Source organism: Palaemon carinicauda, chromosome 27 (assembly GCF_036898095.1).
Source record: "Palaemon carinicauda isolate YSFRI2023 chromosome 27, ASM3689809v2, whole genome shotgun sequence".
Lineage (NCBI taxonomy): Eukaryota > Metazoa > Arthropoda > Malacostraca > Decapoda > Palaemonidae > Palaemon > Palaemon carinicauda.
This window is the reverse complement of record NC_090751.1, coordinates 32,346,319-32,371,361: the sequence shown is the minus strand read 5'-3', so window position 1 is coordinate 32,371,361 and position 25,043 is coordinate 32,346,319. Positions and strand designations below refer to the sequence as shown.

The 25,043-nt window shown below is 41.5% G+C and overlaps 1 protein-coding gene across 1 annotated transcript in view; it reads right to left on the bottom strand.

The window, feature by feature from the left end:
• LOC137620654 (uncharacterized) overlaps positions 1–25,043 on the bottom strand; it is a 452,540-nt gene that overhangs the window by 74,330 nt on the left and 353,167 nt on the right. Inside the window, exon 22 of the mRNA XM_068350990.1 lies at positions 14,906–15,030. Within this exon, the coding sequence (XP_068207091.1) occupies positions 14,906–15,030 (125 nt within the window). The remainder of the gene's footprint in view (positions 1–14,905; positions 15,031–25,043) is intronic.

The window sequence follows — 25,043 nt, the reverse complement described above, 5'->3', positions numbered from 1 at the left end:
AATAAAGGACTTAATCCTCTTTCCTGATGGAAAACCCTGAAAAGAAACTGTGCATCATTATCCACTAATATAAAATCATTTGAGAAGTAAACAAAAATGACTTTTTCATACTGACCAGAACTCCTAACTTCTTCAATAACCTGAGGTACAAACAGTAACTTTAGCCATTTCAATGTGAAAGCCATCATCTTGGTGAATACTTCAAGAATTGGTAAACCTTAGACCTGTAAGTTACATTGATTACCAATGAATAGGAATGTGAAGGTAAAAGTCTATCAAAACCTTCCAATCTCTTTTCCTCCCTACTCCCAAGAATCTGAGAGTAATGACTTTACCCGATACCCCTTTGCTAGAGGTATTAGGGACCCAACAAGTATTATTTCTAAACAAGGTTACACAAGGAAATGAATCTTATCTGCAGAGAGGTGAGTTCATCTGTGCCGAGTACCATGGTGCTGATTCGCTCAAGGGAGGGGAAACTGAAGGAAAGACAGAAGCCAGCCATTCTAACTCATTCACCCCAGACTAACCCGGCTAACGTCAGCCCTCAACCCTCTGCCACTTGAACATCAAGGAGCTTGAGGTGTTTAGACCACTTGCTGTACAGCTACCACAGGACCAATGGCAAATGTTTCCAAGCTTTTATGGGTTAAGTCTTGCTGGTAGTGGGTGGTGAAGGTCCTCTGACACTTCCATGCGCCCATTTGCAATACCTGCGCCACAGAGTAATTCTTTTTGAATGCCAGGGACATTGCAATGCACCCGACGTCCTGATTTCTAGGTCATGGTGGGGGAGGAAGGTTACCATTAACTGCCAGGTCTATGACCCTGCAATTCCATGACAAGATGGTGTTCTTTGTGACCCTCCTCTTAACCTTCCCCATGCTGACAAGAGTGCAGACATACGGGGGCGAACTGTTTTTTTTTTTTTTTAAAGTAACACCTCAGACTCCTCACGGGGCAAAATACCAGTTTGTCTGTGTCTTTGGTTACCGAACGAAGACTCCCAAATCCAAAGGGTCCGTATCTAGGATTCGCTACCCCTGGATTTCGAGTCTTAGCAAAAAACTAAGGGACGAAGCAGAGAATTGCCTCTCCCCATCCCCTTGAATGGGAGATGTCATATGATAGACCATGCAGTTCACAGACTCTCACGGCCAAAGCCAAAGCAAGTAGGAACATCATCTTCAGAATAAGGTGGCGATCTGTTGCCTGACGTCATGGTCCATAGGGAGCTCCCTTCAGAGACTGAAGGACTCGAACCACGTTTTAAGGAGGAGGTCTAACTTCCAACTGGGGACAAGTAATCTCATCGATTTGTCTTCTGCCCATCTGAGCATCTCTACTGTTAGATGGCACAGGGGCTGTAAAAAGGTACCCCCTTGCTTCTACCGTGGTATTGTCGCTCATCAAGACCATGGAGTGCCCTGCCAGGAACTACTGGAACGCTTGGAGGCCAACAAAAGCTGCCCTCATCTCTAAGAGATTTATATCTAAATACTGGCATGAAGCTCATAATATAGTGCATCGGTTTATTAGATTAGGTTTTTTGTAATATAAAATTTAGAAAAAAATCATACAAACATCTAACTGAAACAAAAAAATGAATTATCTGGGATATTCAAAACCTTTCATTTTGCAAAATGAAAGGTTTTTAAAAAGAGGTTCTGGTATTCTTTAAAAGATTATAATGCTTTATGAATTTTCAAAATCGGTCCATGAATAAAAAATGAGATAGCATTTGAATAGAAATTTTTTTTTATTTTGACATAAGTGTTTAATTTTTTTTTTTTACTTACTTGTGGTGATAGCACTGACTTTGAGGTTTACCGGGCTCCTGGTCCCCTCTCTTATGAAAAGAGATATTATTTCCTTACTTGATCCTTATATTCAAGATATAAAATAAAAAAATATTCTTTTCTTGGAGTGGGTTATCATAGCGTCCCAGCTACTTATGTCGCCAGGTTTGGTTTCTAAAATGCCCCCAACTTGTAATCTTCTTTTCCTTCAACTCTTTTCTTCTTTGCTGGTGTAGGGATGGACTTTCCTTTTCTCCTCTTTTCTGTCACCTGGAGAGTTTTTATTACTCCTGTAATGTCAGTCATAAATGGCCAGTGTGTGCCAGCAGTGTATCCAACGTTATGCTCAATTGCTACATACTGGTAGGAACAGGTTGCAGTATCCTTTCCATGCAGCCTTACTTTTGGGCACTTAGACCATACTTTAAAATTAAAAGATTCATTCACATTTTGGGTGTGGGCCTTCATGCAATCCATCAATAGTTTGTTTTGTCATTTTCTCAAAACACTGATGAACAAGTTTAGTTTCTTCATCATTGTCTCCATTTTACTTTCATTCTATAATGTCTTCTAGGTTCTACATTTCTTGCAATGTACTGCTGGTAAAAGCAGTTGCTTCGATCACCTTCTGGGCAAAGTATGGGGTCATACTCGATATCTTTACTTGTAATATAGTTAAATATGGTCATTATTTGTTTTTCCATTTCACCTATTGGGTCATCTTCATTTTTGGCACCTTTTCTAATGGCACATCCAAAATATCCACTTATCTTCCAAATATTTTCATCACTCAGTTTGTTTAGGCCACCAAGTGTACCAAGTTAATTTGTTCAATACCATTTTTTATTATCACTTTTTTTTTTTTTTTTACACAATTTTTAATCAGTTCCTCCAAAATAAACATGAGTCTCGTTTGAAGGCGATTAATACACTCCTCCTTCAGCACTGGATAACCGAGCGCCATATGGTCCTGTTCCTTCGTTCATACCCAGTACTGCTTTATACCCTTTTGAATCTCCATCTCCAACATAAAACACAATTCCTAAATTTTCTGTCCAGAGATCTTTTCCATAGTTCAACAGCTGCATCCACTTCCATCTTTCCGGAATATTCTTCATAATTCTGCTTTCATTTTCAGGAAAGTTTGTGTTCTAATTTAGCCTCACATTCTTCATTCATTGTTGTTTTCTTCTGGAGTTTAGAATTCATAGTATTGCAATCATGGCAGTTCTTTGAATAAATTTTAGTATCAAGCATATACCCTGTACATTATATTCTTCTGTGACTATACCAATGCCAATCAGATTAATATCCCCTCTTCATCCAGGTACCATCAGAAATCACTTCAATATCCAAAATACCATTATCATCAGATTTAAATTCCATATCTTCATGATGTTGAAAAACTATTTCATCCACTGCGCTCATCATTTCATTATATTAATTATCAGCAAGTTTCAACTTAACGTTTATATTGTTGATAAGTGCTGTTTACAAGAGTTGCAGCACCAAAGGCTATTGCTTTACTGTCATTGAGGCCAACCCCCACAATTCAAAATATTTTGATAAATCAATGAAGCAGTTGATATACCAATTTAGTCGGTTTTCAAATTTGCAATTGATTTTACTGCCGAGCTATGAATGTTTTCATGGAAATCACACACACATTTAAATTTTAGGTCAACATCTAAATTTCTTTTTCTTATATAGTATCTAGTTTTCACTGGCACACCATGGACTACGTCCTGACCAGAGCCAGAGATCGAGGAGATGTCCGCATCACCCGATCCATGCCCGGAGCGGACGACTGCTGGACGGACCACAGACTCCTCATCTCCCGACTCTCCGTGACGACCCTACGACCACCCAGAAGGGCACCTGACAGCGTACCACACCAACGCTTTGATTGTAGTAAGCTCCGCAACCCACAGGTGGCACAGAACTACAAGGAGGCCTGCGAACAATACCTCGCAGACCCTGTGGGTCAGGCCACTGTTGAGCACCACTGGACCACCCTCAGAGACGCCATGGCCCGTGCCGCGGAGGAAACACTAGGCTACACCACCAAGAAACGGCAGGATTGGTTTGATGAGAATGATGCTACCATCTCTCTTCTCATTGAAACCAAACGACAAGCACGCCTGACTTTGGAAAACCAACCAACAGCAGCTAACAAATGTGCTCACAAGGTGGCTGAAGCTGGTTGCCAGAGAGGTATCCGTGAAGCCCAGAACATCTGGTGGCAAAGAAAAGCTGCAGAAATACAGAGTTTCGCTGACCAACGTGACCTGCGCAGATTCTATGCAGCAACAAAGGAAATATTCGGTCCCACACGGTCATCAGTGGGCAGCCTGAAGGACGCGGATGGGGCCACGACCATCACCGACAGCGAGGGCATCCTGGCCAGGTGGAGGTCTCACTTTGAGAACCTCCTCAATGACCAAGCAGACACCCCAGACGATCTCCTGCGAATGACCCCGCAGCATCCCGTCCGTCACTGGATGGCACTACCACCCTCCATCCATGACTTCAACAAGGCCCTGCAGCGCATGAAGCCCGGCAAAGCCCCAGGGCCAGACAACATCCCGTTGGAGCTCATCACTCACGGTGGCCCCGGCTTGAGGAACCGTTTGATGCTCCTTATACTGAAAATATGGGAGACCAAAACCACCCCCAGTGACTTCCGCGATGCAAACATCACTACCATCTTCAAGAAGGGAGACAGGGAGAACTGTAACAACTACCGGGGAATATCACTACTAAGTATCGCGAGTAAGATTTTTGCTCGGATTCTCCTTGACCGCTTCCTTATTCTCGCAGAAGACGTCCTGCCAGAGTCCCAGTGCGGCTTTCGACCTTCCCGCGGGACCATAGACATGATCTTCTGTGCGCGACAACTACAAGAGAAGAGCCTCGAACAACAACAGCCCATAATGTTCATCTTCTGGGATTTGAAAAAGGCCTTCGACAAAGTACCTCGACCAGCCATGTGGGCTGTCCTCAAAAGATATGGCTGCCCACCCGATTTTGTCAAGCTGGTGCGTGCCCTCCATGACGGAATGGTTGGGAGAGTCTGCCACCAGAACTCTCTTTCAGACCCATTCCCCATCAACGGCGGCCTGAAGCAGGGCTGTGTTCTGGCCCCGACGTGTTTCTCGCTATACACCGCAGCAATGCTCAACGAGATTCCCCCAGACACACCCTCAGTCGACCTACGTTTCCGAATGGATGGAGGCGCTTTCAACCTTGCTAGACTCCGCGCCAGAACCAAGACCACCTTGTGTGCAGTGCGAGAACTGCAGTATGCTGATGACAATGCCACCCCAGGTCAGACGGCAGAGGACCTGCAGTCGTTAGCTGATGCATACAACTCTGCCTACGAACGTTTTGGGATGCAAGTCAACTCAGACAAAACCAAGACCCTCGTCCAACATCCACCAGGACTGATGCTCCCCAACTTCAATACCACAGTGAATGACCAACCGTTAGAACAGGTGGACTAGTTCTCCTACCTAGGGAGCATCCTAATATCAACTCCCACAAGCAAAAAGGACGTGGAGAACAGGATCAGGGCAGCCCACTCCGCCTTTGGCCGACTCAACTGCCGCGTATTTAACAACCACGCACTGACAATGACCACCAAAATAATGGTGTTCAGGGCAGTAGTCCTCTCCACGCTCCTGTATGCATGTGAAACATGGACGCTATATAAAAACGATATTAAAAACCTAAAACGCTTCCAACAAATGAAACTGAGGCAGATCTTGAAAATCCCCTGGGAGAGCCACACCACCAACATTGAAGTCTTAGAACGTGCCTCGCTGACCAGCGTGGAGGCCACCATCATCCACCACCACCTCCGCTGGATAGGACACGTGCATAGGATGGATCCATCTAGGCTCCCAAAGAAAATATTCTACGGAGAACTGACCCAGGGCACCAGACCACGAGGAGCCCCAAAAATGCGCTATAAAGATCAACTAAAGCGCACCCTGGCTCTAACTGACATCGATCCTTCCTCATGGGAAGAAACAGCCAGGGACAGGAAAACCTGGAGGAGTACAGTACACCATGGCACCGTGGACTTCGAGGAGAGGAGGAGACAAAATGAGGAGGCTAGGAGGAGAAGAAGGAGAGAGCGATTAGAACAGCCCCGCCCACCACCTACCCTCCCTTGTGAACACTGTCCGCGACTCTTCCACCACAGACTAGGACTTAACAGCCACATCAGGCATAAGCACCCACCCCACAGATAGGAGACTGATGGCTAACGACAGAACCCAATACTCGGACACGAGTGGGCGCCGACGACGATCTAGTTTTGCTGTCTTGTAATAATCACCGCAAATCAGTTAGGAAACCAATTATTTTAATTTCCATGCTATTACAAGAAGGATTGCACTGTCATCATTTGGCACACAAGAATATATTTTCTTTTTCACGAATATATTCTTCCAAGAGTTTAGCTCGAAGTTCAGAACCCAAGTAAAAAATTGTTGCATCATGTGACATCACATCAAATATTTCAGTTTCTTCGACGCGTAGAACAGGATTTGTTTTTTCATCATCAGATAGCACTAATGCAAAATTGTGATCACTTTCATCAAACAAACCTACCGTTTCACTAATAATATTTGGAGTTTTGTAAAACGAAGACAATGGCACTGAAAATTGCATGTTAGCTATACTAGGCCATGCTTCTCTCACGTGCACTGGTGGAGAATGTGGTGATCCGATATCCTGAAGTTTCCGTCTTCTTTTCTCCTTATAAGCTCTTGTTTTTTTTTTTTTAACACAAAAAAATTGCTTAGCTGAAGACTTCCTCTTAGGCATGATTAACATGCAGACTAAGTAAGAATACAAAAAAAAAAAAATTGATACAAAAGTAACCACTGATATAATTCATGGGCACAGATCTAACATGTATCTCATTCGATGAAAGAAGTACAGAGTACACAAATCTAATACCAAATTATTGATCGATTCAAGAGTTCATTTACACACTAACCTATTTTCGGCCATCGTGAAAATGTCGTACAATAGCGCAAAAAGAAAACTTTATTATCAAAGCAAATAAGTAGGAAATGACAGTGTCAGTTGATACCTGAGTGACAGGAATTTGACAGTACAGTATCATATGCACACACAAAATTTCCATTTTCCCCTATAGGTAGTAGGCTGGCAGGGCATCAGCCACCCGTTGAGATACTACCACTATAGAGTTATGGGGTCTTTTGACTGACCAGACAGTACTACATTGGATCCTTTTCTCTAGTTACGGTTCATTTTCCCTTTGCCTACATATTCACACACCGAATAGTTGGCCTATTCGTTACATATTCTCCTCTGTCCTCATACACCTGACAAAACTGAGATTACCAAACAATTCTTCTTACTGCACTGCAATTGTTCAGTGTCCACTTTCCTCTTTGTGAGGGTAGAAGAGACTCTTTAGCTGTGGTAAGCAGCTCTTCTAGGAGAAGGACACTCCAAAATCAAACCATTATTCTCTAATCTTGGGTAGTGCCTTAGCCTCTGTACCATGGTCTTCCACTGTCGTGGGTTAGAGTTCTCTTGCTTGAGGGTACACTCGAGCACACTGTTCTATCTTACATCTTATTTCTCTTCCACTTGTTTTGTTAAAGTTTTTATAGTTTATAAAGTGATTTTTAATATTGTTGCTCTTCTTAAAATATTTTATTTTTCCTTGTTTCCTTTCCTCACTGAGCTATTTTCCCTGTTGGAGCCCCTGGCCTTATAGCATCCTGCTTTTCCAACTAGGGTTGTAGCTTAGCAAGTAATAATAATAATAATAATAATAATAATAATAATAATAATAATAATAATAATAATACTAAAATGCTTCGGATTTCTTTCATCTTATGTCTAGCAACAGTTGGGACCCAAAGCTGTAGGAAAATGGTGATAACTAATTTTTGCTGAATTTACAGCCACCTCACCCCCTCAACGGGGGAGCACCGGAGAAGTGGAGTGTCAAACTCACATGACTGGTGAGACTGGTCTTCGTCTCGCCTAGAGTGAGGGTCTTTCTGTAGAGATGATCACTCCTCACCTGATGGTGAGGTAATGATGTCTCGTCCAAAGACGGGTGACAAGATGTGGGCGAAACCCGCCTAGCCGACGCATAGCGGAGAGCTGGAGCATAGACAACTGTAGAGTAACAAGCTCCTGAAAAATCACGCGACACTGCCGCAGAGCAAGCAGCTGTCAAACTACGAGAGCCTGTACGATCAACGTAACGAGAGCCCGAAAGCTTCGCGTGAGGAGAACCCAAAGACTCAGGATCACGAGAGCCCAAAGGCTCAATGTGAAAAGAGCCTGAAGGCTTGCGGTCACGAAGTCACCGAGTCTGAAGACTCAGTGCAATGAAAGCCTAAAGGCTCGGGGTCACGAGAGCCCGGAAGCTCAGTGTGACAAGAGCCCAAAGGCCCGGGTCACGAGAGTGGGAAGGCTCAGCGTAACCATAGCCCAAAGGCTCAGGGTCACGAGAGCTCCAAGGTTCAACAAAACAAGAGCCCGAAGACACAGGGAGTCGGTGCAAAGGATCGAACAAGCCTCTCCTTAGCATGGGGGGGGGGGAGCATGCCCAGAGTGACGAAGAGTTAAAAACTCCTCCACCCGAAGAGGATTGTCTAGCAGGTCCCTCCGAAGAGGAAGCCTGCTCTGACAAAATCAGAGATGTCACTCGTTGGTTTATAGAAGATTTCTTGTGAACGAGAAGGATGGCCTCCCAAAGGAGGACACTGTCTCGGACTTTGCTCTTCCCCGACTCAGTAGGAGGGGAAGCGCAATCTTTGGCGTTAGCCACAGCAGGGGACCAAAAGTTTGTGTTGTGGTCTGAGTCCGCTTCCTTTCAGCCCCCAACTAAAGGAGTTCTGACAGAAATTCCTTCGACAGGGAACCATCTACTCCCAGCGATGGCCACATCTGTATAAGATCAGAGAAAGATCAGGCGCTCTCTGGGGGAAGGGATGAAACCGTTTTGCTAGGGGAAACGGTACCGTCCCTTGATCCTAGAGGTTGACTTGGGGTTAATGGGGCTGTGCTGCTACTCGGTCGTTCCCCAGAGAAGATCAGTCAAAGAGCAGCTTTGGGAAAAGATCGGGGGATTAAAGAAGAATTCCAAGAATTCTTCAACTCAAGGAAGACCCCGAGGAAGAATAATCTTGCATAGACTTCTTTTTCCTACAACCAAACCGCTCCCACTAGAAGACAAACCACTTCCAACATTCAGGACAAGTGTTGTTCCAGTCACAACGCTAGCCTCGGCAAGACGGACACAGATGGGGGGTGTCCGTCTCAAGGGTGGACATAAAGGTACCGCAGGAACAGCCCTCAGGTCCAGAGCAGGTATGCATGAGGCCGGAGAGCAGAAAACACATAATGAAAAGAGAAAGAAAATTAAAGAATTAATTGTAACAATCAAATGCCAAGTCAGTTTATGGCGGGAAAGAGCGGCAACATCCACACTGTACCTGAGCCAAAAGCAAAGTGGGTGCTCAGCCTAGGTGTGTAAGTGAGAGGGGTAGCCTGCTACCCCCACCCCTCCCGCTAACTAGTGGTTGGGGTAGTTATCCCTCACTACAATCTTACGGCTCATCCTTCAGCTACGTTGAAAATAATATCCCCTATAAATAGCAAGGGTTTGTATAGTGATGGAACATATTGGGTTAAAATGTTTCCCATACCTGACGAAAGTGAGAGCATGAGTGGCAAGAGACATTGGAGAGGGGTGGTTTGGGAGTAAATGTCGATAAGACTGAAGCTATGGTGAGCAGTAAGGAAGGTAGGGACAGGATAGCTATGTAAAAAAAAAGTAGATAATCAGTTATAAAACAAGTGGAACAATTTATATACTTGGAATCTACTAAAAGTCAAAACGTAAGATGTTAGTATGAAGTTGAGAATAGGATACAAGCAACCTGGGGGAAGTGGAAGGAGGTAGCTGGAGTGGTATGTGATAAAGTGCCAATCAAGCTAAAACTCAAAATCCATAGCACAGTAATAAGACCGATGTTAATGTATGGATCGAAAACATGGGATCTAAGACAAAAAGAGGAAGCAAAAGTAAAGCTTGAGAGAACAGAGATGAGAATGCTGAGGTGGATTAAGGGCATATCACCTTCTTGAAAAATTGGAAAATGATGAAATAAGAAGAATAGCAGGCATGGTAAAAAATTACAGAGTTGACACAAGTGTCAGGACTGAGATGGGCATGTGTTGAAGATGGATGGTGGTGAGGGAGTGAGGAGGGCTTGAGAGGAACCTGCTAGGGGGAAAAGATCAAAAGGGAGGCAGAAATTAGATGGTGAGATAAGGTGAACGATGATATGGAGAGAAGAGGTTTGATAAAAGAGGATGACTTTCATAGAAGGCAATGGAGATGGTGCGTCAGACAACTGACCCCATAATGTAAGGATAATGGTGGGAAAGAGGAACAATGTCTGCTTAAGCTAGTCAGTCTGAGGTCTCAGCTGACGAATATCAAATGCCATGTCTTAAAATTTCATATACAGTACAGTATAAAATTGTAAATACACTATTAGTAATTCTTTTTCAATGGATACATGAATAATTACCCTACCACAAGTAAATAATACAATAAAAAAAATTACTGTAAAACATTACTAACATTTATAAAGTTCTAGCAGTAAAATATGTGACACACACACACACACACACACACACACACACACACACACTCTCTCTCTCTCTCTCTCTCTCTCTCTCTCTCTCTCTCTCTCTCTCTCTCTCTCTCTCTCGTACACAAACCCAACTGATAGCACACTATGAAAACATATACAAAAATATGATAAATGAAAAAGTCACAGATATGATCTATCTAAATTTTGCAAAAGCCTTTGACAAGGTAGATCACAATATATTATATAAAAAAAATGAGGATGAATAATATTATGGGAAAGATAGGAAAATGAGTAAATGAATTCCTGCAAAACAGAAAACAGATAGTGGTTGCAAATGACAAGAAATCAGATGAAGCTCAGGTAATGTCTGATGTGCCACAGGGTACAGTATTAGCTGCACTGCCGTTTGTTATTATGATCTCAGACATAGACTATAATGTTAAAGACTCTGTAGTGAGAAGTTTTGTCAATGACACAAGAATAAATAGAGAAATTACTGGTGATGAAGCTAGGAACTCATTACAAAGAGATCTAAACAAAATATATGAATGGGTGGAGGTAAATAGGATGGTATTTAACTCCAATAATTTTGAATAAAAAAATTAAGGAAACAGAGAAGGAATGGTATATGCATACAAGGGACCTAATAACGAGACAATCACAAACAATGAAGCAATTAAAGACCTTGGTGTAATGTTAAACAGGAATATGTTATGCAACGACCAAATAGCAACACTGTTGACTAAGTGTAAAGTAAAAAATGGGAATGCTATTCAGACACTTTAAAACAAGAAAAGCTAAACACATGATTATGCTTTACAAAACTTATGTACGTAGTACACTCAAGTACTGCAATGTGATATGGTACCCACACTATCAAAAGGATATTGCACAAATACAGAGTGTACAAAGGTCCTTTACTGCTAGAATAGAAGAAGTTAAGGACTTTGACTACTGGGAAAGACTGCAATTTTTAAAATTGTAGTCTAGAAAGGAGAAGAGAATGCTACATGATAATACAAGCATGGAAGCAAATCGAAGGAATTACTGAAAACATCATGGAGCTAAAAATATCAGAAAGAGCAAGCCAAGGTAGATTAATAGTGCCCAAAACTATACCAGAAAAACTACAGAAGGCGCACAGGATATTAATCCACAACGCACTAGCATCAATAATGCAGCGACTATTTAATGCGCTGCCAGCTCATCTACGAAACATAACAGGAGTGAGCGTAGATAAGTTTAAGAATAAGCCCTATAAATACCTAAGATGCATCCAAAACCATCCAAGGCTGGAAGATGAAAATACACTCCCCTCTCTCTCTCTCTCTCTCTCTCTCTCTCTCTCTCTCTCTCTCTCTAATTACATGTATGTAAATTAGCAGTCTCTTTACATTAAATTTTAAACATAACCCTTCAATTCATCTACCTTCTTGTCATCATTTTTATATAATTATTTTCATATTATTGTTTTCTTTTAATAATATTAGTTAAATAGGTAAATAGAATGAAAAAGATTACTGTACACATTCAAGTATGTGTTTAAATTAAATATAGTAATATTCTCAATATAATAACATACACCTGGCATTAAATCAAATACAGTAAGTATTTTTTTGTTTGTTTCATTAAGAAATATTTTACCTCTATCTCTCTTATTTCATATGGAATATTTATGTAAAAAAAAAAACTCTTTAAACATAGTGTTAGATAAGATAACTAAAAAAATGTTTGGAAGATTGAAAGATGAGCACATGCTTAGGGGTATGGCAATGGTAAGTCTGATGTTTTGGTGGAAGGAAAATTAGTTGTCACAAAAGAGTGGGGGTAATAAAAGGTAGGTAGTGAAGGTTGAGTTAATAAAACCAGAGGTAAAAAGTGAATACCAAGAAAGGTTGAAAGTGGCATATGACAGATTGAAAGTGTGAGAAACAGGTAATTTTGAGGAGGAGTAGAAGTTCATCATCATCATCTCATCCTACGTCTATTGACGCAAAGGAAAGTTAGTGATAGAAAATTTGGTTGGGATTGCAAAAAATGTGTGTGGCAAGAGGATTGTTGGAGGCAGTATGAGGAAGGGTAGTGAATGGTGGAATGAAGGAGTGAAGTGGAAGAGAAAAAGACGCCATTTGAAGAATGGCTGCAGAATAATAGAGTAGAGAAGTATGAAAGATAGAAGAGAAAAATGTGGAAGTAAAACGTAAGATAGCTGAGGCAAAGAAGGTGGCTGACTGGAGGTGGGGTTAGGGATTAGGTCGCTCATATTTAGAGAATAAGTAGTAGTTTTGGAGAGAAGTGAAGAGAGTAAGGAAGGGTGGTTTGAGAATTGAAGAGACAGTGAAAGATGGAAATGGAAGGTTGTTAAAAGGAGGGGATGCAAGGAAAAGGTGGGTGGAATATTTTGAAAGTTTACTGAATATTGAAGATAATAGGGAGGCATATATAATTGCTGTTGCAGGTGTTGAGGTGCCAGTGATGGGAGATGAGAATGAGAGAGATATTACAAGAGAGGAAGTGAAAAGAGCACTAGATAAAATGAGAGTAAGAATAGCACCTGGAATGGATGGTGTGAGGACTGAGAGGGTAAAGGAAGGGGGTGTGACAGTACTTGAATGGTTGGTGAGATTGTTTAATATAGGGGCCTATATGTTGTGTTGTCAATAGTACCAGTGGACTAGGTGTGTGCATGTATTGAACCACTATATAAAGGTAACAGAGTGAGTGCTGTAATTTAAGGGGTATTAGTTTGTTGAGTGTGGCTGAAAAAGTGTATGGTAGAGTACTAATTAATAGAATTTAGGATAAAACAGAGAATGTAATCTTACAAGTACAGGGTGGTTTTAGAAGTAGGGGATGTATGAATCAGATTTTTATAGTTAGGCAGATGTGAGAAATATTTACATAAGGCAAGGAGGTGTATGTGGCATTTATGGATCTGGAGAAAACGTATGATAAGAGTTGATAGGGAAGCGATGTAGAATGGGATGAAGTTATATGGAATTGGTGGAAGGTTGTTTTAAGCAGTGAAGAGTTTCTACATAGGCAGTAAATCATGTGCTAGGATAGGAAATGAAGTGAGCGAGTGGTTACCATTGAGAGTGGGGCTAAGACAGGGATAAGTGATGTTGCCATGATTGTTCAATTTGTTTGCTGATGGAGTGGCGGGAGAGGTGAATGCTCGAGTGCTTGGTCGAGGATTGAAACTGACAGATGAGTGATCATGAATGGGAGGTAAATCAGTTGCTGTTTGCGGATGATACTGTACTCGTTGCAGACTCGGAAGAGAAGCTTGGTCGATTAGTGACAGAGTTTGGAAGGGTATGTGAGAGAAGGAACTTGAGAGGTAATATGGGTAGGAGTAAGATTATGAGATGCCGAGAAGGAAGGGTGGTGCCAGGTTGTGTCATGTTGAATGGAGAGTTACTTGAGGAAATAGATCAGTTTAAGTACTTGGGCCTGTTGTTGAAGCAAACCGTTGAGTGGAAGCAGATGTAGAGAGTGAATGAAGGATATAAAGTGTTGGGGACAGGGAAGGGAGTGGTAAAGAATAGAGGGTTAGGCATGAATGTAAAGAGAATTCTGCATGAGAAAGTGATTGCACCAACTGTGATGTATGGATCAGAGTTGTGGGGAATGAAAGTGACAGAGACACAGAAATTAATTGTGTTCGAGATGAAGTGTCTGAGGAGTATGGCAGGTGTATTTCAATTAGATAGACTTAGGAATGAAGTAGTGAGAGTGAGAATGGGAGTAAGAAGTGATTTAGCAGCTAAAGAAAGTGATGCATATAAAAGTTAAAGGGAGATGTACAAGAGGAAGGCCAAGGTTTGGGTGAATAGATGGAGTGAAGAAAGCTCTCGGTGATAGGAGGATAGAAGTGAAAGAGACAAGAAAGCTTGTTAGAAATAGGAATGTATGGGAAGCGATTCTGACGCAGTTCTGGTATGCCCAGCTGCTTCCTCCGGTTGCCTTGGTGACCACAGAGGTAGCAGCACTGGGGAATTCAGTGTATGAAACTTCATTTGTGGTGAATAATGGGGGAAGGTAGGCTGTGGCACCCTAGCAGTACCAGCCAATCTCAGCTGAATCCCTCGTCAGGATGGGAGGAACAGAGAGAGGAAAGGTCCCTTTTTGTTCAGGGGAAGTGCCTTGGTAAACATATAGATAAGAACACTAAATATGTCCCACCATGATCTCCAGTCTCCTATAATTTGTTAATTTTTTATTAGACGTCAAAATTAAATAAAAAGAGCTTGACACTGTGAGCAATTAAAAATACCTTTGGGCACCTGCCTGAATTTGGACATTTCCTTTACAGGGAATGAGTGACTGGGATAATTTGTTACCCATGAATTTGGGCCTTTATTAAAATATGGATTTGATTAATTTTTCTTTTTAAATTATTAATTTCTATTCTATGTGGAAAACTGGTCAACTTACAGACGGTGTCTGGATATATAAATCAGCAACAGTGCAATTATATAGCAAAGTGGCTCCAACTGAGGCTACTGTATTTTCTTCACCTATCATATTAGCACCTGCTAAAGGAGGAGGGTCAATACAACCTGCAATGAAAGTTTTTAAAACATGTTTGAAATACACAGTTAATTAGAAGAAGTAATTAAAATTTATACTCATTTAACAGAATTGCATATGTAATCGTCCAAAGTTCATCATTGACATTTACAATTTCATACAACTTTGGACTGAATCCATCACCAAAATTTCATAATTTGAAAGCAAACTTTTTACACCAACCTTAAACTCAATATATAAACATGACTAGGACTTATTAGCAAAAGTATTAAGGTATAAAAGGATGCTATTGAATGTTTTTCAAGTTAGTACATTTTCAATAATCTGTATTTTTCTTAACTATACAAACCAGAGTCTTTTAATAGAAGTAAGAATTTAGTGAAACTCAAAACTTGGCTGCTTAAATTGATAACAAAGTGTCGGTAGCTAAAAGCGGGTGGCCGGGAAACTCTGACCCCCTGACATCTCACTGAGTAGCCACTTTGACCCTCACTGAGGAATTGCAGGAAAAATACAAATTTTTTAAATCTGTGATTTGTTCCAACATGAATACAAACCCTCGTCCATTAATAGGAGACTTATCGTTGTGAGAGAGGAAGTTCCTATAATTAAACTGGCTGGTATAAAATCCCAGGAAGTCAGGGCACTTGGACATGGAGAGGTGCAAGAGTGCCAAATCTAATCTACCTTTATTGATCTAATAAAGAGGAGGGTATTGGGGATCAAATGGCAGTAGCATATAACAAATGCTGCAATTCGTGAGGTGGCAGGGGTGCCCAATGTGAACGATATAGTTAGATTATTAAGATGAGATGGATAGGGCATATTTTAGGGAAGAATGAGATAGTTCAGGATGTACTTGAATGGAAGCAACAGTGCAAAAGAGGACGTGGTAGACCTAGAGAAATGTGACTAATAACTATGTTGAGGGAGGTTGGATTTGAGAATTGGGTTGAGCTCAGACAGATGGCACAGGAAAATAGATGCAGGTATGGTGTGAATTTCCTGAGGCCCTATGCATCCCATGGGTGCCAGAGGATTAAGATGATAATTTTTCTGTTGATAGACCAGTCATGGAGAAACATATAATAGGCAGTAGGTTGGCCTGGGCACCAGCTGCCCGTTGAAATACTACCACTAGAGAGTTATGGGGTCCTTTGACTGGCCAGACAGTACTACATAGGACCCTTCTCCCTGGTTACGGTTCTTTCCCTTTGCCTACACATACACTGAATAGTCTGGCCTATCCTTTACAGATTCTCCTCTGTCCTCATACACCTGACAACACTGTGATTACTAGAAAATTCTTCTTCACCCAAAGGGTTAACTACTGCACTGTAATTGTTCAGTGGCTACTTTCCTCTTGGTAAGGATAGAAGAGACTCTTTAGCTATAGTAAGCAGCTCTTCTAGGAGAAGGACACTACAAAATCAACCCCTTGTTCTCTATTCTTGGGTAGTGCCATAGCCTCTGTACCATGGTCTTACACTGCCTTGGGTTAGAGTTCTCTTACTTGAGGGTACACTCGGGCACACTTTTCTATCTAGTTTCTCGTCCTCTTGTTCTGTTAAAAGTTTTTATAGTTTAAATAGGAAATATTTATTTTAATATTGTTATTATTCCTAAAATATTTAATTTTTCCTTATTTCCTTTCCTTACTGGGCTATTTTCCCTGTTGGGGCCCCTGGGCTTGTAGCATCCGGCTTTTCCAACTAAGGTTGTAGCTTAGCATTTAATAATAATAATAATAATAACAATAACAATAATAATAATAATAATAATAACAATAATAATAATAATAATAATAACAATAATAATAATAATAATAATGGAATATGATGTCTAAAATGTACTGTAATACTAATTTAAAGCAATGGGTTTACATTTACGTCCATCCTCCCCCATGACGGGAGGAAGGGGAAATTGCTTCCATCTTTAAACTCAATAAAATAATGCTTGACATACCTTTGTAACTCAACAAAATAATGCTTGACATACCTTTGTAGTTTACCTGCATCAAGGTCTGTTCCAGCAACATGACGGCTGAACCGCTGTAGCCCAAGAATGGGAAAAAAGAGAGGGAAAACAGACCAGACAATCTTACCCTTATCGTAGACTACTGTTGCAACTGCTATATTAGACGAGATGCTTCTTGTCCTATGAGGGAGTTAGGTATGCAACACAACCTTTTGAGCAGCTTTCACATGTATTGAAGGCCTTGTGGGTAGACTACAAGTATTGAAGGCCTTGTGGGTAGACTACAAGTATTGAAGGCCTTGTGGGTAGACTACAAGTATTGAAGGCCTTGTGGGTAGACTACAAGTATTGAAGGCCTTGTGGGTAGACTACAAGTATTGAAAGCCTTGTGGGTAGACTACATTCCCTTATTTAATCGGCTGTGAAGATTGTTTGGTATTTTCAGAATCCTGGCTTCAAAACTTGTCCCACTGACAGTTTTTCCTCAAGGCTAATGTTACTGTAGTGGTTTGTGGACTATGGCCAGATGTAGCACGCAGACTGCCTGGTGTCCGAATGCCGACCACACTCCAACGTTCACTACACAAAAAGGTAAAATGTTTAAATACCCCAAAATCTAGGTAACAGGTCAAGAGAACTGGGCACTGGGCACCACCCCTTGATTTTATACTAGGCAAGGGGACCCAGCTAGAACTGTAGATGCTTAATTTTATTCAGAGGTAAGACGTCTCACTTATTACTGGCATCCATGGAATCCAATTTAAATAGTGACAGCTCTGTTTCAGGTTATTTAATCTCAATAAACATTAGGAGAGGAAAAAAAAAACAGACAATAATACAAAGGGAAAAATGACTAAATTAGTAGCTGAGAAGGGGACAATTGTGTTGTACAAAAACGCTGATAATAAAGACGAAAAAAATATTTAAACAGTTTAGAGGAAAAAAAATAAATACCAGGGTGATACAATATAGGTCTACAAAACCAGAAGGAGAGACATAAATATCCAGGCAGAGCCTCATAGGATTTAATCTAGAAAACATTTAATCTGCATATACAGGTATAAATAGTATACATATCTAGGCTAAATTTAAATGTAATTTGAATGTTTGCTTCCATTATGATCAAAGGGATTATAAGACAAGGTTACACATCTGACCTGTTTCTACAATCTCACCTTTACATCAGAAAGACAAAAAATTCGTAATAGAAAACACTTATAATCCTCAGTGTTACACCCAGAGGGGATGGCTAAATTGCCTATCAAATACAGTATAGTAACTTCCTAAAGCCATGCTACAAACATCTACATATTATAGTACATTAATGAATGCCACAGTGTGTATGTTGCTGTTACTTGAGTGGTCCAACTACCTCACCAAGTAACACTACTGCTACAATACACATCCAGACACAAAATGTTTTTAACAACCAACCCCAGCAGCTACAATCATTGTCAAAATTCCCAGCTGGCAGCAAGAGAAATCATCAGGTTTAATGGAGAACCCCACCACATTACAGTTTAAGATCGACACAGTGAGTGAACAGAGTCTGGACAAAAATCTCTGAATATCTACTCAACCGTAGGGCTTTCTTCCACTAAAGTGTTCACTGCACTAATATCCTAAGAATTCCCCACATTAAAAAACTAGAAAATATCTAATCACTAGCTTGATATCTCTATCATTTTCAAAAGCAGAGGGAGTCCAAATCCCTCTCGCCGTCTATCTTTAACAGGTTCTCCATATTTCATCAGGTCAGATAATTCATCCAAGCAAACCTCCTTTCGACAGTCTTCACCACTTTACAAGAAATCCCAACACATGAACTGAAACTGTGTTCAAGACACCGCTACTCTTGAGCGGATTTGAGTTTATATATATTACTTGAACAAAACCAGTTATAGTCTGACCAGCAACGTAAACAGGTGCAGATTTATGAAATGTTACTCCTATTCTAGTTGGCATTTTTACTCCTGTATCCTAACTCTTGTAACAGCTATTCTATTGTACCTCTACTTGACTCCCTACTGCATGTAGGGTATTGCTGTCATTACCTGTTAAAAGAAACAATAACAGATCAAGTCATTTCTGGGCTCCGACCCGTGCCGCCCAGTGAAATGCTCCTTTAACATCATTTCTAAGATAAAAACTGCTATGAATTTACCAGAGAAAAATTTGTATAGGAATGCTAGGTTGAACCCAGCTCGCTCACCTTAATAAGGTGTCGATATAATACTGGGGCGCTGAATAAATCACAACCAGAGGCCTCGCACCATTTAGATATCTCCTGTCAACATCCCCGAACAGCGAGGTGCTGTTCAACATCCTACTACTACTAGCAATCCCACGCCAGTGACGTCACGCCTTTTAATAGCACGTTCTTTCAAACACTTATTTTGCCTTGGTGTGTGAATTTCGCTGATTTTTCCTGGATTTACCTCAAGATGTCGGACTCTACTGTCTCTCCATCTAAGTTAAGTACCAGATCTGAGTTTTGAGATTTTAGAGGGGGCCTTGCCCTTTTTTGGTTATATTATAACAGCTTTATTTTTCACGACCCCGCGTGGGTCTTTCATGGCGGCCGGCTCCCTCCTATCTCTCTCTCGTTTCGTTCTTGACGATTTTCAATGAGTCCTCCATACTGATTGTTTCTCGTTATGAACTTTATGGGTATCCACGGTTCACACACCGTATTAATTTTTATATTGTCCTGTTATTAAGATAACAGTTATTACATATACGTGTGCGTATTATCGGTAGGTTGGCATGCCTGGTCGCCTTCGGGCGTTCCTATTCCACTATATTATTACTTGGATTATTTACGTTCGCACACCACGGACTTGCTTATCATTTTAACGTCATTCGTTTGCTTGCATTAGCTCGAGGGGCTTTCATGAGTCAGATATTACATATTAGTTTGCATTTTGTTAGCACTTCACTGACTCTGTGTTATTTTGGTAGCCCTGCCACAGCGCTGTCAGGCTTGGGTTTCTCCTGTCTCATGTTCGCTCCCTCGTTTGTTTTACGATTGATGTATAGTTAATTTTATTATCATCATCATCCAGCATGCCTTCCTATCTTATTTTACCATGTGTTATGTATTTAATTGTGTTATTAGTCTTTCGCATGATCATATCATCGTGGGTCTGGCAGGTTGGTATACCTGCTATCGCCCCACTACTAGCCTCCCTCCCCGCCCGATACCCCACCCCAGGATTCCCTCCCTCTCTCTCTCCCGATCAAGTTTGAGTCACTTTATGGCGCTATGTTCCCCTCCCGGGGGCATCCACTTTCTTTGCACGGGTGGTTCCCGTTGATCTGTGAGGCTTACTCTTATTATACATTAACGTACATTACTTACTCTTTTCACTACTCTACCCGGTCGTAGTCGTTTTCTTTCCGTCGCTCGTTTGGCAAACGATCGGCGGGAAGTTTTCTGCTCGGTCCGTGGTACCTTCTCACGTTATATTATTATTTATTTACTGTATTTAGTTTTGTACGTGCTACTCCCTCGGTTCCGCACGTCACGGACCCATTAAAGATACCTTCCCCCTTCTAGTGTCACGCACCTCACGGACCTCATATATATATATATATATAATTTTCTCAAACACAAACAGGTGTCCGAAGAGCTTTAGAAAGTATCCTCGGACTTTTCCAATTCACTTCAGTAACAGATCTAATAAAAGCCAAACTCAAAGACATCAATCGAGTTTGGAGAAAGAGAGCTACAGTACCTATAAGAGACATGGTCTCGAAGGTCCCCTCTGTCTTGAAAATGAGACTACGCCCATGGTCCGAACCGAAGGACCTCTCCAAATCGGTTCCTCTACAATTCCCACCTCCACAAGTGACATTCCATACAGCCGCGTCTCTAAGTGGATGGGGGGATTACTCCGAACATCAGATGTTTCAGGTTCTTGGTCACTCTCCATGAAACAGTCCCATATCATTGTTCTCAAAGCCATGGCAGTGTTCTTGACCCTGAAGAGAGACTCTCCTCCGAGGTCGACCCACATCAGAGTAGTGTCAGACAGCACAGACGCAGTACACTACGTCAACAGGGGAGGATCCAAGTCACCCAACCTGAATCAGATCCTGGTCACTATCTTCGCCTGGGCAACAGAAGAGAACTGGTTCCTGTCAGCACCTCACCTAGCGGGAGGCCAGAATGTGAGAGCGGACTCACTATCCAGGACGGATCCACTGGAGTCAGAATGGTCTCTAGACATAATTTCATTCCGGTGGATACTCAGGCTCGTTCCAGGCCTCCAGGTAGATCTATTCGCAACTCAGATGAATCACTAACTTCCTTGTTATGTGACCCCAACCCTGGACCCTCGGGCTTATGCCATGGACGCATTACCCCGGGATTGGAACCATTAGAAGCAGATTTCCCTATCTCCCCCAGGGAATCTTCTAAAAACTTTTACACAAACTACGCTCCTTCTGGGGCGCAGTGGCTTTAGTACCACCTCACTGGCCAAGAACAGTTGGTTTCCTCTCCTCCTCGAGTTGAAACTGAGTCCCATCCGGATCCCGTTCCTCAAACTGACCCGAGTATCCAAACTCACTGTGTCAGATTACTCAAGGATAGCCAAAACTCTAACTTTGTGGACTACAGGAAGTTGGCAGCTCGTAGAGATGCGAACATTGAACCGGAAACGATCTCTTCATTGAATGGGACAAAAAAGGGACTCGACAATTCGCCAATATGATTCGGCCGTTAACAACTAGTAGGTCCCCTAAGAGTGCAGACCATACTCGTATGTCCCCGCATTTAGCCATCTCTTTCTTGAGGTTCCTATTTGACAAAGGCCTAACAGTTAGCACTTTAACCACCATCAAGTCAGCTTTGAAGAAGATCTACCTTGTTGGGTTCAACATTAACCTAGCTGATTCCTATTTCTCATCAACCCCAAAAACATGTGCTAGGCTTCGACCTTCGGTTCGGCCACAAAAGGACTCTTGGTCTCTGAACGGTGTTCTCAAACTTGCGATGGACACGGACAATGAATCCTGCTCTTATATCACTCTTCTTAGGAAGACTTTATTTCTAACGGCTATGGCCTCAGGTGATGGAACATCAGAACTAGCAGCTCTCACGAAACCCGGAAAACATAAATTTCCTCCCTTCAGCCGAAGTACTCCTTTTCCAGACAAAGCTTCCCTAGCTAAAAAATGAGGATCCGCAAAATAGGTGCTCCTCTCGGAAGATTATTCTTCATCCCCAGGATTTTTCTCCGTGTACAGTCACACTCTCAAGCCCCTTTTTAGCTAGAACTGCCACCCGCTCGTCTGGCCCCTTGGTTATCAGGGAACAAGGAGGTACTATTTCCATTCACGGTATCAGGCAACAAATCCTCTACTTCATTAAACATACTAATCCGGAATCATTTCCCCAGGCTCATGATATACGGACAGTAGATGCCTCCAACAATGACTTCCAGAACAGGGACTTTGATGATTTTAAAAAATATACGGGTTGGAAATCCCCTATGGTTGTCAAACGCCAATATCTAAAGATCTTACAGGCCCTTAAATACCCGACGATGGCAGAGGGGAGCCTTATCTCTCCCCATTAATCTCCTCTTCTTCCTTTCTTCCATCTCTTCTCTTCTCCCTCCTACCCGCCACTCACACCACGTCGCCGCTCTCCTTGGTAGTTCGTTAGCCCTATGATATTTGCCATGTTTAATTCCTATGGTTTAACTGTTATTGTAGTTACCGTTCCTTTAAGGTTTAGATATACTTAGACATGTAAGGTTTGATGCCTTTTGCGATTCGACACTCAGTTGGTTCCTTGTCGTCATTATTATTTAACCTTACGTTCCCTATGTCATTTGGCTGGTTGGTAATTGGACGATTACTTTATTATATCATAGTATTGTCGTACATGGTGATTGTATTCTCCTCATTATGTTATTAATTTATTGGGCTTGGAAGGCATTCTCTGGTACCTTTTCGCCGGACGTCACAGGTCGACCCAGAAAAGGGATTTTGACGAAGGAAAAATCTATTTCTGGGGAGAGACCTGTGACGCCCGGCGAAACCCTTCCCGATTATTTTTGTACGGACCCACCCTTTTCCTTGCCAAGCCATATGTTCTTGCAGAAGGATGACCTGGTGAGCGCGAGTGGTAGGTGTCGGTAGGGTAACCCAACTGTATTCTCTAGGGCCTGTCACGGCCCTCCCCCTTTGATGAAGGGATTATCTAAATGGAAGACAGCCTGTGAATAGTGTTTTACAAACGCCCTTTTTAGATATACGACACCAACAAGGTGCTCGCGCGAGGGTTGTAACCTCTGCATTCCATGCTTTTAATTTTCTCTGGTATATTTGGAAGATTTATATCAGAAAAAGTACAAAGAAGGACTTTTTCGCCGGACGTCACAGGTCGACCCAGAAATATATATATATATATATATATATATATATATATATATATATATATATATATATATATATATATATATATATAAAGACTTTCATTACGGGATCCCCGGAAGTAGCTTTTATACATTACCATCCGATCGAGTTGTTTAGTTGTGCCTCCGGAGCCAACGTTACTCATTCTTACTTGGATTAACTTTATATATTAGCCATATATATATATATATATATATATAAATATTATATATACGATCCTTGTTCTCGACCTTCCCTTCCCTCTTTTGATATGATCACGGTTACGGTCTGACTTAATTTCAATTCCTTTTACAATCAAAATAGATCTGTTATTTTGATATTGATATTTAAGCACTCCGGACCCCCCGGGTCCCGAATTTGCTTACATTCAATATACTTTATGGCTATATATAAAAGATTTTTATCATGATATTGACATATATATACGTAGATATTTAAGCTCCGGGGCCTCTCGGCCCCTAATTTGCCTTCATTTAAGATACTCATGTATCTTTTGTCTTACAGACTGTACGTATATAAAACATTTTCATCATGATATTGATATATAAATCTTTTATCATGATATTGATATCATTTAAGCACCCGGGGCCCCGAGCCCCTATTTGCTTTCATTCAGGACTCCTGATGTATACATATATAAAACATTTTTATCATATTGATATGTAAATCTTTCATCATGATATTGTTATAATTTAAGCATCCGGGGCCCTGAGCCCCTATCTGCTTTCACTCAGGATTCCTGATGAATATATATAAAACATTTTTATCATGATAGTGATATATATAATTTGCTTTCATTCAGGACTCCTGATGTATATATATAAAACGTTTTTATCATGATATTAATATGTAAATCTTTTATCATAATATTGCTATAATTTAAGCATCCGGGGCCCCCGAGCCCCTATTTGCTTTCATTCAGGATTCCTAATGAATATATATAAAACATTTTTCTCATGATAGTGATATATATATGTATATTTTAAGAACCGGGGCCTCCGGGCCCCTAATTTGCTTTCCTTTGAGATACTCATGTATCTTTTATTTTACAGACTGTACGCTGTGCAATGACGGCATGTGCCGCTGTCATCTATCAACCCTGCGGCCATGACGTGTGTCGTTCACACGCCCACTGTTCTGTCCGAGTGGATGACTTAGCTGTTTAGCATCCAGACAATTGTGTAGTCTGCTACACAATGACCTCCACTCTAACATCTGACTCGGTGAGTGCATTTTCATTGATACAGACTTGTAGGGAGTTACGATTAATTTCAAACATTACTAATTTTAAGGCCACTAGTCCTCTGGACTTCCCGCATGCCTTTCACTTCGTGTCTACGAAGTCCTTGGACTTCTTCACTTTTCTTTGGCACAAATATCCCTCGCTAATAGTCTCTTCTCTTTCAGTACTCCCAACTTGAGAAAGATACAGCTCGGGCTACCCTCAAGATCTGGATTGACGGGTTCGCCCGCATCGTGAAGGCCAAACAGCCTTATATCCTCTCTGAGGAATGGTGTTCCTATCTCTACCCCCATGCTAAAACTTCAGCTGTGGTCCCCAAAGAGTTGGCGGATCCTATCATCGAGAGGTTCGAATCCCTTCTTCTGGCCCCGGACCAAGAAGAGACGGGCGGCA